General features: G+C 47.5%; 1 protein-coding gene across 1 annotated transcript; it reads right to left on the reverse strand.

Moving 5' to 3' along the window:
* Positions 1 to 460: 460 nt before the first annotated feature.
* Positions 461 to 10,242, reverse strand: MPLKIP (M-phase specific PLK1 interacting protein). Its single transcript, XM_075316594.1, has 2 exons — positions 9,800 to 10,242; positions 461 to 1,094 (listed from the first exon to the last, which is right to left on the reverse strand). Exons 1-2 carry the CDS (start codon positions 10,175 to 10,177, stop codon positions 891 to 893), a joined length of 582 nt encoding a protein of 193 aa, XP_075172709.1. The 5' UTR covers positions 10,178 to 10,242; the 3' UTR covers positions 461 to 890.
* Between the last annotated feature and the right edge of the window lie 2,870 nt (positions 10,243 to 13,112).

Below are 13,112 nucleotides of genomic sequence, written 5' to 3' on the forward strand. Positions count from 1 at the left end.
GCAGATGTGTCTTTATAAATAGTGTATTGGCTTCAACTGTACATTGTGGTCCCTAAAAGAAGAAATGTGCCCTATAGCAAAAACATTTACTATAACTTTAAAACACATTTATGTGCAATGACCATATTCACTTCTGACAACTAAAATGGTAATTTTACTTATTTTCAAATATTTGTTTCCGATTTATTATGATCAGTTTGTGTTTATTTTCATTTCAGATTTAAGGGAACAGTTTTCCCTTCTAACAAAAACATTTCTTAACTGTCATCCATAAATAAAATTTTAAAAGGACAATATATACTGTAACATACATATCCTAAATACCGGAGCCTCAAGAAAACGCTCTTTTAAACAAAATCCCAATTATGCACACAGGTAGTGTCAATATCTGAGAAAAGTTGTTTTCTACAATACTGATCAATAACGTTCTTAAAGCATAAAAAACACCAAAAAGATAATATGCCACATGACATGTTTATAAATAAAACTATCACATTGCTTACAACTTATACACTTGCAGCATAAACAATGACTTAGAAACCTTTTTGTATTCCAATGCCTAAAAATAAAAACAATTAAATGGAAGAAACAGTAAAAAATATGTAGGCTTTAAATACAAAGCCCATGCTAAGTAGTAACAAGTCTTGGAAACCCATGTAAAACAGTCACAAGACATTCGCTGGTGATAACAGAACAACTTGTTCTTCATTGCTGGTGGCCTTGCTGCTGTTTCCCACAGCTCTAGATTTCCGAAAAACATTTTAGGTTATCTGATTTAATAAAAAAATAAATTTGATAAAAGATTAAGTTTTCAAAATTAAAAAGGTGCAAATCTGTGTCCTTGACCAGTTGTGGTTTAGTCTACCTGGAAAAGCTTTGGATTTTAGGGGTTAGCTAAAATACCGCCCTTTTTTACCAGTATATGTTGTTTGCTCATTGCTGTGTTGCTGGTCTATGTCAGCTAGGGATAATGGCTTTAGGTCAGCCCAGGGGTCCTCAAGCATTGAAGGTCTGTAATAGTTTTCCACATCATTAGACATTCTTTTCCCTCTGCCTTGCGGGGTACCATATGGTGAAGATGTCCTGGGTGAACCCTTCAAAAAAAAAAAAAAATCATCATGTAAAGAAATGTTCAATATATGTTCTCCAGTGTTAGAGCACAAACCACAAACACCTGTATTATTCACAACACTATATGCATTAATTGAGATTAAAAGAAGATTTTACAATAGTGCTTGTCCCCAAACATCTCTGTACCGTACAGGTCACCATTTTTTTTTTTGCGGCGGGGGCTAAAAGTCATTTTTGTAATTGGGTTTAACCAATAATTTAGCAGTTTGCCCATCACCTGTGCTGCAGTCTATTGTTGGCTGCAGCATGAGTTAGGCTGGCTTCTCATCCATATGCAACCTCTCTAACATCCTTGTGTCATCTTTTTATTACAATATGAAATCTGTATGTCTGTTTTTACATTTGTGTTACATCTGATTACGTCGGACACACAGCGGTGTTTTGGGGGTTAATAAATTGGAGAAAGGTTTTTTTGTATTTTATTTCAAATAAAGGAATTTTTGGTGTGTGTTTATTTACTTTCACTTACAGATTAGTAATGGGGGGGGGTCTCAGATGCATCCCTTTTGTGAATACATTTTCCAGTTTGGGGCTCCCTCTTGTGGTCAGGGCTGGCGGTGCAGTTGACTTGTGGAATGAGAGCCACACACCTGTGGATGACTGCCTTTCAGATTGGGACTATGTAACTGAGTAGTTTTCTCCTGTACTTGCCATGCTCAATTGATTTCCTGTGTGAAGGACATTCTGAAACCAGCCCTGCTCTCTACCAGACCTCCCCTCAGATAAGTTGGTATTTGTACCTCTGCTTATTGTTTCCACTTTCCTGTTTTTTTTCTGTTTTGATACTATTGCTTGATTCCTATTTTGCCTGTGTGGAGTTCCTGGTGAAATTGGATGATTCCCTGCTGGGAGTGTCTGTATATTTAGCTCCATGATTCTGCAATGTACTGTGTTTTGTCATGCTTGGTATTAACCCCTTCAGCCCCCGGGAACTTTCAGTTTTTGTTTTTTGCTCCTTTTCTTCCGAGAGCCGTAGCTTTTTTATTATTCCGTCAATCTTGCCATATGAGGGCTTGTTTTTTGCAGGACGAGTTGTACTTTTAAATGAAACCATAGGTTTTACCATATATTGTAGTGGAAAACAGCAAAAAAATTCCAAGTGTGGAAAAACTGCAAAAAAAGTGTGATCGTACAATAGTTTTTGGGATGTTTTATTCATTGAGTTCACTATATGGTAAAACTGATGTGTGGGTGTGATGCCTCAGGTCGGTGCGAGTTTGTAGACACCAAACATGTATAGGTTTACTTGTATCTAAGGGGTTAAAAAAAATTCACAAGTTTGTCCAATAAAAGTGGTGCACGTTTTGCGCCATTTTCCGAAACACATAGCTTTCTCATTTTTCAGGATCTATGGCTCAGTTGCTGTTTATTTTTTGTGTCTCGAGCTAACATTTTTAATGGTACCATTTTTGCGCAGATGCTACGTTTTGATCGCCTGTTATTGCATTTTGCGGAAAACATGCGGCGACCAAAAAACGTAATTTTGGCGTTTGGTAAACTGCGTAGTGGCAAAAAATTCCAATCAGATTAATTGATTTTATATTTTGATAGATCGGGCATTTCTGAACGCGGCGATACCAAATATGTGTATATTTATTTATTTTTTAACCCTTTTTCAATGGGGTGAAAGGGGGGTGATTTGAACTTTAAGGTTTTGTTTTTTTTTATTTTTTTAAAACCTTTTTTTACTTTTTTTATTTTACTAGTCCCCCTAGGGGGCTATAGCGATCAGCAAACCGATCGCTCTTATCTATCTGCTGATCACAGATTTAGTCACTTCCGGTTTCCCTCTGCTCCGTGCCGAGGAAAAACGAAAGTGAAACTTCGTAGCTGCAGACGTCATCACATGACCCTGTGCTACGATGGCAACCACCGAACGTCACGTGATCACTCACGTGACTTCCGATGGGGGCGGCGGTAAGTAAAAAACATGGCCGCGTGCATATAGATCTCGCTGCCAGACTTTGATTCACTCGCAACATGCAGGCACACATGTCAGCTGTTGAAAACAGCTGATGTGTGTGCCGACCGCCGCCTGCCCGCGGCAGGGGGCGGGGCTTAACGGGACACGATCCTTGACGGATAGATCCGTCCAAGGTCGTGAAGGGGTTAATTGCAGTCCCTCATCTATATTAGTGTTTTTGGATCCCAGTACCATCAGAGTACTGATATAGTAGGGGAGAGGCCGTGTGGTCTCAGGGTTTTGTCATGTCAGACATGCTGACATTTTTTTAGGGTTTTTACGGCTGCAGACAGTGCTCTTTCCTATCCTTTCCTATAAAGATAGTTTGGGCCTCATCTTCCGGCACGGTGGCTCAGTGGTTAGCACTGCAGTCTTGCAGCGCTGGGGTCCTGGGTTCAAATCCCACCAAGGACACTATCTACAAGGAGTTTGTATGTTCTCCCCGTGTTTGCGTGGGTTTCCTCCGGGTACTCCAGTTTCCTCCCACACTCCAAAGACATACATATAGGGACTCTAGATTGTGAGCCCCAATGGGGACAGTATTGCCAATGTATGTAAAGCGCTGTGGAATTAATAGCGCTATATAAATGAATAAAATTATTATTATTATTATCTTTAATTAATCTGTTTTCTAGCTTTGTATTGTGTTTTCCTATATCACCGTAGTCATTACATGTGGAGGGCCATCTATATCTTTGGGGATTGCTTCGATGCAGATTAGCTTTTCTTATATTTTTATCAGTAAGAATATTTAGTTCTCCGGCTGTGTCGAGATGACTAGGTCATCGTAGGCTCATCCCACGGCTACTTCTAGTGTGTGTCAGGATTAGGTCTGCAGTCTGTTAAGGTTCCAGCCACTCTGGTTACTTTTTGGGTTTACACATTTTTTGATCCTCCTCGGTCCCTGAATCATAACACCTCCCATTCCTAAACTAGGGCATTAACCCCTTATTACCCCGATTACCACTGCACCAGGGTAATCGGGAAGAGGCAGGTAATGTGCTGGGATTATCACATGTAATGGATGAGACAATCCTGGGCGACTACAGGCTGCTACTTTTAGGCTGGGGGGGTCCAATAAACATGAGTCTCCCCAGACTGCGAATACCAGCCCCCAGCTGCCTGGCTTTATCTTGGTTGGGTATCAAAATTGAGGGGTGGGGGGGCGCAGTTTTTTTAAAATCATTTAAATAATTTCTTTAAAAAAAAGAAGCCGCATGTGGTTCCTCCTACTTTCATACACAGCCAAGATAAGCGCATGGGTGGGGGCTGCAGCCGTAGCTTTATCTGTGCTGGGTATCATAATATGAGGGGGACACTGCCAATTTTTTAAATTTTTATTGGACTCTATAGACCCACAGACCAGGTCTGTGACTGGAAGCGTCACACATGCGGTCACTCATCATGGGGGCGCGTCTGCCTGCAACAAATCACAGACGCTGGTGGGCAGGAGAAGCCGTGAATAAGCATGAGCCTAATGAGCGGCCCAGGAAGAAGAAGGAGATGCCACGGGAGCGTATAGCCGCGCCAGTGAATTTGAAAGTATGAAGCGCTTGCTCCTTCCTATCCCTTTGCGCCCGATTCTGGTTCTCATAATTATATCGGGACCGAAATCCAGCCAGATACCAGCGATCAATCTCCTGCCGACCTCGAGTTGGCGGGGGATTGATTTGTAAGTCCTCCAATCACTACTGAGAAATGCAGTGACTAAAAACGCGAAAAGATAAAACATACTGCAGTTTGTCAGAAGTTTGTGACAAAAACTGCAGACAAAAACCTGCAACGTGTGCACAGCAAATCTGAATTCTCAGACTTTACTGGCAAGTCAAAAGTGAGAACTTTCTGATAAAACGGCACCAAAAACCACGGCAAAAAACGCAGCTTGCGCATGTTGTCATACCATGCCCCTTAGTAAAAGGGGTACATTTTTACCAACATGCCTAGTAGTATGAATAGTTACACAACCCACAGACAAGATTGTATGACCCTAGCATGCAAAGCACTTTCCCTGATCAGTCATGGTCCCCCAACACACATCAGCAAGCAGGTGATAAAGTTATGGGGGCTAAAACCTCACCAGCACTCGGATTATATCACCAAGGACCGATGCAAACGGACAAACAATTCCACTGCAAAACACAGCAATATCTATGGTCTCTATACATATTAAGTATACGTCGGCAGAATGAGCTACTCTGTGCTGCGCCCTAACCAGGAAAAGACGGTATTCCAGGACTATAGGATGACCGTACAGGACAGCGCTGTCACTGGGGAAGGCAAATATTACAGGACTCTGGGGTAACAGTACAGTACAGGACAGGACAGCACAGTGATGGGGGGGGGGGGGGGGGAAAGGACGGCATTACAAGACTTTGGGGGTCACAGTACAGGACGGCGCTGTTACTGGGGAAGGACAGTATTACAGGACTCTGGGGTAACAGTACAGGACAGCACAGTGATATGGGGGGGGATGGGGAAGGACAACATTACAAGGCTTTGGTGTCACAGTACAGGACAGCCCCGTTACCGGAAAGGACGGTATTACAGGCTCTGGAGTAACGGTACAGTACAGTCCCCGATGAACAGTATTACAGGACTATATGTTAACAGTACATGACAGCGCTGTGATCAAGGGACAGACTATATTACAGGCATGTAGGGCAACAGTACAGGACAACACTCACCAGGGAAGGACTGTATTACAGGAATTGCAGGGTGACAGTAACACCATCACTGGGAAAGGACGAGTGTTATAGGCTCTGGGTTACAATACAGTACAGCGCTGTCACCGGGGAAGGAAGGTGTTAACAGGACTGTGGGGCAACTACAGGACAGCGCCGTCACCAGGGAAGGATGGTATTACAGGACTGTGGGATAACAATAGAGGACAGCGCTGCCACCGGGGAAGGACAATATTACAAGCCTCAGGGGTAACAGTACAGGACAGCGCTGCCACCGAGGAAGGACAATATTACAAGCCTCAGGGGTAACAGTACAGGACAGCGCTGCCACCGGGGAAGGACAATATTACAAGCCTCAGGGGTAACAGTACAGGACAGCGCTGCCACCGAGGAAGGACAATATTACAAGCCTCAGGGGTAACAGTACAGGACAGCGCTGTCACCGGGGAAGGACAATAATACAGGACTCAGGGGTAACAGTACAGGACAGCGCTGCCACCGGGGAAGGACAATATTACAAGCCTCAGGGGTAACAGTACAGGACAGCGCTGCCACCGAGGAAGGACAATATTACAAGCCTCAGGGGTAACAGTACAGGACAGCGCTGCCACCGAGGAAGGACAATATTACAAGCCTCAGGGGTAACAGTACAGGACAGCGCTGCCACCGGGGAAGGACAATAATACAGGACTCAGGGGTAACAGTACAGGACAGCGCTGTCACCGGGGAAGGACAATAATACAGGACTCAGGGGTAACAGTACAGGACAGCGCTGCCACCGGGGAAGGACAATAATACAGGACTCAGGGGTAACAGTACAGGACAGCGCTGCCACTGGGGAAGGACAATATTACAAGACTCAGGGGTAACAGTACAGGACAGCGCTGCCACCGAGGAAGGACAATATTACAAGACTCAGGGGTAACAGTACAGGACAGCGCTGCCACCGAGGAAGGACAATATTACAAGACTCAGGGGTAACAGTACAGGACAGCGCTGCCACCGAGGAAGGACAATATTACAGGACTCAGGGGTAACAGTACAGGACAGCGCTGCCACCGGGGAAGGACAATATTACAGGACTCAGGGGTAACAGTACAGGACAGCGCTGCCACCGGGGAAGGACAATATTACAAGACTCAGGGGTAACAGTACAGGACAGCGCTGCCACTGGGGAAGGACAATATTACAGGACTCAGGGGTAACAGTACAGGAGAGCGCTGCCACCGGGGAAGGACAATATTACAGGACTCAGGGGTAACAGTACAGGATAGCGCTGTCACCGGGGAAGGACAATATTACAAGACTCAGGGGTAACAGTACAGGATAGCGCTGTCACCGGGGAAGGACAATAATACAGGACTCAGGGGTAACAGTACAGGACAGCGCTGTCACCGGGGAAGGACAATAATACAGGACTCAGGGGTAACAGTACAGGACAGCGCTGCCACTGGGGAAGGACAATATTACAAGACTCAGGGGTAACAGTACAGGACAGCGCTGCCACCGAGGAAGGACAATATTACAAGACTCAGGGGTAACAGTACAGGACAGCGCTGCCACCGAGGAAGGACAATATTACAAGACTCAGGGGTAACAGTACAGGACAGCGCTGCCACCGAGGAAGGACAATATTACAAGACTCAGGGGTAACAGTACAGGACAGCGCTGCCACCGGGGAAGGACAATATTACAAGACTCAGGGGTAACAGTACAGGACAGCGCTGCCACTGGGGAAGGACAATATTACAGGACTCAGGGGTAACAGTACAGGAGAGCGCTGCCACCGGGGAAGGACAATATTACAGGACTCAGGGGTAACAGTACAGGATAGCGCTGTCACCGGGGAAGGACAATATTACAAGACTCAGGGGTAACAGTACAGGATAGCGCTGTCACCGGGGAAGGACAATATTACAGGACTCAGGGGTAACAGCACAGGATAGCGCTGTGATCGGGGGAAGGACGGTATTATAGGACTATAGGGTAACAGAACAGGACAGCGCTGTCAATGGGGAAGGACGGTATTACAGGACTCAGGGGTAACAGTACAGGACAGCGCTGTCACCGGGGAAGGACAATATTACAGGACTCAGGGGTAACAGTACAGGAGAGCGCTGCCACTGGGGAAGGACAATATTACAAGACTCAGGGGTAACAGTACAGGATAGCGCTGTCACCGGGGAAGGACAATATTACAGGACTCAGGGGTAACAGCACAGGATAGCGCTGTGATCGGGGGAAGGACGGTATTATAGGACTATAGGGTAACAGTACAGGACAGCGCTGCCACTGGGGAAGGACAATATTACAGGACTCAGGGGTAACAGTACAGGATAGCGCTGCCACCGGGGAAGGACAATAATACAGGACTCAGGGGTAACAGTACAGGACAGCGCTGCCACTGGGGAAGGACAATATTACAGGACTCAGGGGTAACAGAACAGGACAGCGCTGTGATCGGGGGAAGGACAATAATACAGGACTCAGGGGTAACAGTACAGGACAGCGCTGCCACCGGGGAAGGACAATAATACAGGACTCAGGGGTAACAGTACAGGATAGCGCTGCCACCGGGGAAGGACAATATTACAGGACTCAGGGGTAACAGTACAGGACAGCGCTGCCACCGGGGAAGGACAATAATACAGGACTCAGGGGTAACAGTACAGGACAGCGCTGCCACTGGGGAAGGACAATATTACAGGACTCAGGGGTAACAGTACAGAACAGCGCTGCCACCGGGGAAGGACAATATTACAGGACTCAGGGGTAACAGTACAGGACAGCGCTGCCACCGGGGAAGGACAATATTACAGGACTCAGGGGTAACAGTACAGGATAGCGCTGTCACCGGGGAAGGACAATATTACAAGACTCAGGGGTAACAGTACAGGATAGCGCTGCCACCGAGGAAGGACAATATTACAAGACTCAGGGGTAACAGTACAGGACAGCGCTGCCACCGGGGAAGGACAATATTACAAGACTCAGGGGTAACAGTACAGGACAGCGCTGTCACCGGGGAAGGACAATATTACAAGACTCAGGGGTAACAGTACAGGACAGCGCTATCACCGGGGAAGGACAATATTACAGGACTCAGGGGTAACAGTACAGGACAGCGCTGCCACCGGGGAAGGACAATATTACAGGACTCAGGGGTAACAGTACAGGACAGCGCTGCCACCGGGGAAGGACAATATTACAAGCCTCAGGGGTAACAGTACAGGATAGCGCTATCACCGGGGAAGGACAATATTACAGGACTCAGGGGTAACAGTACAGGACAGCGCTGCCACCGGGGAAGGACAATATTACAGGACTCAGGGGTAACAGTACAGGACAGCGCTGCCACCGGGGAAGGACAATATTACAGGACTCAGGGGTAACAGTACAGGACAGCGCTGCCACCGGGGAAGGACAATATTACAAGCCTCAGGGGTAACAGTACAGGATAGCGCTATCACCGGGGAAGGACAATATTACAGGACTCAGGGGTAACAGTACAGGACAGCGCTGCCACCGGGGAAGGACAATATTACAGGACTCAGGGGTAACAGTACAGGACAGCGCTGCCACCGGGGAAGGACAATATTACAGGACTCAGGGGTAACAGTACAGGACAGCGCTGCCACCGGGGAAGGACAATATTACAGGACTCAGGGGTAACAGTACAGGACAGCGCTATCACCGGGGAAGGACAATATTACAGGACTCAGGGGTAACAGTACAGGACAGCGCTATCACTGGGGAAGGACAATATTACAGGACTCAGGGGTAACAGTACAGGACAGCGCTGTCACCGGGGAAGGACAATATTACAGGACTCAGGGGTAACAGTACAGGACAGCGCTGCCACCGGGGAAGGACAATATTACAGGACTCAGGGGTAACAGTACAGGATAGCGCTGTGATCGGGAAAAGGCCAATATTATAGGACTATAGGGTAACAGTACAGGACAGCGCTGCCACTGGGGAAGGACGGTATTACAGGCTCTGGGGTAACTGCTCTCCCTATTACCTGGTAATGCGCGGGGTGCCTGGGAGAGGAGAAGCCGCGGCCGTGCTGCTGGTAATGCTGGGCGCTTCCTCCGGGAGACCTGGTGTATGGAGACGAGCTGTACCGGGGGCTGGGCCGCCGCGGCGGAGTGTTACCTGGGGACGGGCCGCTGTATCTGCCCCCGTGAGGGCTCTCAGAGGGCGACGAGTGCCCTCCCCCGCTGCCATGAGGCCTCGGAGGCCTGGGGCCATAGCCGGGTGTGTGCGGACTGCCGTACCCCCAGGCCGGCAGCGGTGGAGGAAGCATGGGGCCGGAGTAAGGCGGTGGGCTTCGGAAAGACCCCGGGCTCCCCTCTCCGCAGCCGGAGGAGTTCGGGGACCTAAAATTCTGTCTGTGCATCGTTAAAAACAAGGGTCAAATTTAGCGCGACTTCCAGTAGGGCGGTGCTGCGCTCTCCCACACGGGCCTACCTACGGGAGCGGACTTCCGGCTGTGCAGCACCCGAGCTTCCGGTGTACTGCGACCTCCAATAAAGGTTCCGGGATGGAGCGTGTGCAGAGGAGGCGTGGACCCTCCATTCTGTACAATCTGTAGGGTCTCAGGCCTCATCCTGGTGGGCTGCAGAGCGGGCACTGAGGCACCACCAGTATTGTGCACAGGGCGATACCTGGCCAATCTCCCAGCACTACGCCTCATTCACACCTTTTCTGTGATTTTTGTAATTTGTTCACAGATCCATAGATTTGCAATTATTATTATTTATTTATTGTTATTGCAATGCTGATTTTGATCCGATGTGTCTCCGCATCTGACGTGAGCAGCTCTATTCACTAATATAGGTACAAGTGCCATCTGTGAAAAATCGGGGAAACTGAGTGAATGGGGCCTTAGGGACAGCACAGGACCTATAGGGGTGGATGGCGCTATGCGCATGTCCGTGATCGCACAGTCGTGGAACGTTCACCATCTCTCCTAGGGTCAGATCGAACCTGGCCATGCACGTCTATAATCTGCCGTAAAGTCAGATAGAGGAAAAGAAGCCAGACTTTTTTGTTTTTATGTGTGAGAAAAACTGATGACACAGACTAAATACCGATAATAAAAACTGACGTGTTCACACATTGCCCAGATTCATCATGGCCTGTGTCTGATTTCGTCTAGCTTTGCGCCTTTATCCATTTAATTTTTTTATTTCTTTTATTTTTTTGTGCTTTATGGGCAAAGTGTTGAAATTCTCAGTTTTCTCCTGATTCATCAATTGCGACTTTTGGCGCAAATTGTACATTTGGCGCAACTTCACTCCGTTCCCCCTTGATACATTTTTCAGAACACTAAATTTATGACTCATTTTTTTCAACAAAGTGTGAATTTTAAATGCAAACTCTGGGAAACCGAAGGCACCAGACCATAGGGTGATACCTTTATAATAGGATAGACTGGATCCTGAGGCCGAGCTCCTGTGACCGCTCATAATGGCTGCTGCTGCTCCATGGCTGGGGATGACCTTGAAGGAAAAGAAAATTCATGGTTTTGGGCTGTTCCACCGATATGAAGATCCTTGATCCAAAAATAAAGAAGCGGTTTTTATTCTGCATCACGTTTCCCGCCGGAGTGGCATCTTTTTCAAGTGTACAAACCAACTGTACATAGCACATAGGGGTTTAAATAGTCTAAAGTGGGTGCCAAAAATAACTGAAAAAACACCCACTGAGGGTTTGAAAATGTGGGAGGGCGAGGAAGGGTCAGAGGGAGGGGAAAAGGTCATGTACAGTAGGAGATACGTCAAAAGCTACTAAGGTGAGTATGGAGAAATTCAAGAAATAGAAATATACATACGTCACTCCGTCAAAACTAAAGGGTGAGCGATACAATACCACTCCTTAAGCATAGGGCAAAAAATCTGGAACTCCAATGGTGAAAATAAGTAGCTTGATTTATTAGTAGTAGCAAACCAAATGAAATAGAAAAGTTTTGGCGTATAACTCAGCTCTTCATCAGATTGATGGGTATAATGGAGCATGAGGTGTGGAGCATATGGAAAAAGGGTAGCATCTCTGAGTGTATGTGTGTATAGGAAGTGTATCAGGCTGTGACGATGAACTCTCTGTGAGTCCTCTGTCTTAGGCCTCTTTCACACGTCCGTGTCTCCGGTACGTATTTGGCCTGTTTCCTCACGTATTGGAGACACGGGCACATGTAGACCCATTAAAATCCATGGGACTACGCTCACGTGCGTGTTCTGCCATGGGCCGTGTGTCCGTGTGGAGCATACGTGTGTCCATGTGCTCCACACATAGACATGTCCGTTTTTCTCCGGCATCATGGGTGTCACACGGAACGCAAACAGCCACATGGATGTGTTCCGTGTGACACACACCGGAGAAAACACACGTGTCTGAGGAAACAATAAAAAAACTTTACTCACCTTCTCCAGACCTCCTCTCTCTGCCGCTGCTGTCACTTGCTTCCGACCGCCGCTCATTATGCTCATTGCATATTCACTCCACTGCGGGGCGGAAGCAGCAGCAGCGGGGAGTCAACAGGACCGGAGACCGAAGATCAGCAACATGGACAGCAACGCCAGGGAAATGGGTAACACACGGAGAACACACGTGTGCCATAAACACGGGTCACGGAGGACAATACGCACCTTTGACACGTCCGTGAAAAACGTGCATGATTTTCACGGACATGTGAAAGAGGCCTTAGTCTGGACTCACACTAGCGTATGGCATCTGATGCGAGAGCATTGGATGCGATATGCTAATGTCCCCCGGCTCAGGCTCTGCTGCGAGCGTGAGCCGAGTGTCATGCGACTGTGACCCGATCTTGCAATCAGGTCACAGCTGTGAAGCTGAGGGCTGGCGCTGCGGAGGAGAGGGATGGGTTAAACTCACTATCTCCTCCATTGTCAACCTGTGCGTGTATCGCACTGCACTGGGATAACATCCGACTCTAGTCTGTTGTATGTCTCGCACCCATTCACTTGAATGGGTGCGAGGGATACGGCTCTCGCAGAAAATTGCAGCATGCTGCCGCTATTCTCGCATCCAGAATCTGTATATGAGAAAAGCTGACCAACTGCTCTCCCTCATTCACTAACATTGGTCAGAGTGCAGTGTGAGATTTTCTCGCATTGCACTCGTCCGACTTCAACGCTCGTGTGAGCGTGCCCTTACGTGGTATCACTGCCGAATATCGGAGCCAACAAACTGTCAATCAGCCAAAAGAGAGGAAATATAGTGGGAGACTGAGGAGCTCAGAGTGTATCGTCACGCCCAGTGCAGGTCCTATACAGAACTTCAGTACTTCAGCTGAGGCAGCACTTTGGGGT

Source organism: Anomaloglossus baeobatrachus, chromosome 6 (assembly GCF_048569485.1).
Source record: "Anomaloglossus baeobatrachus isolate aAnoBae1 chromosome 6, aAnoBae1.hap1, whole genome shotgun sequence".
Classification (NCBI taxonomy): Eukaryota; Metazoa; Chordata; class Amphibia; order Anura; family Aromobatidae; genus Anomaloglossus; species Anomaloglossus baeobatrachus.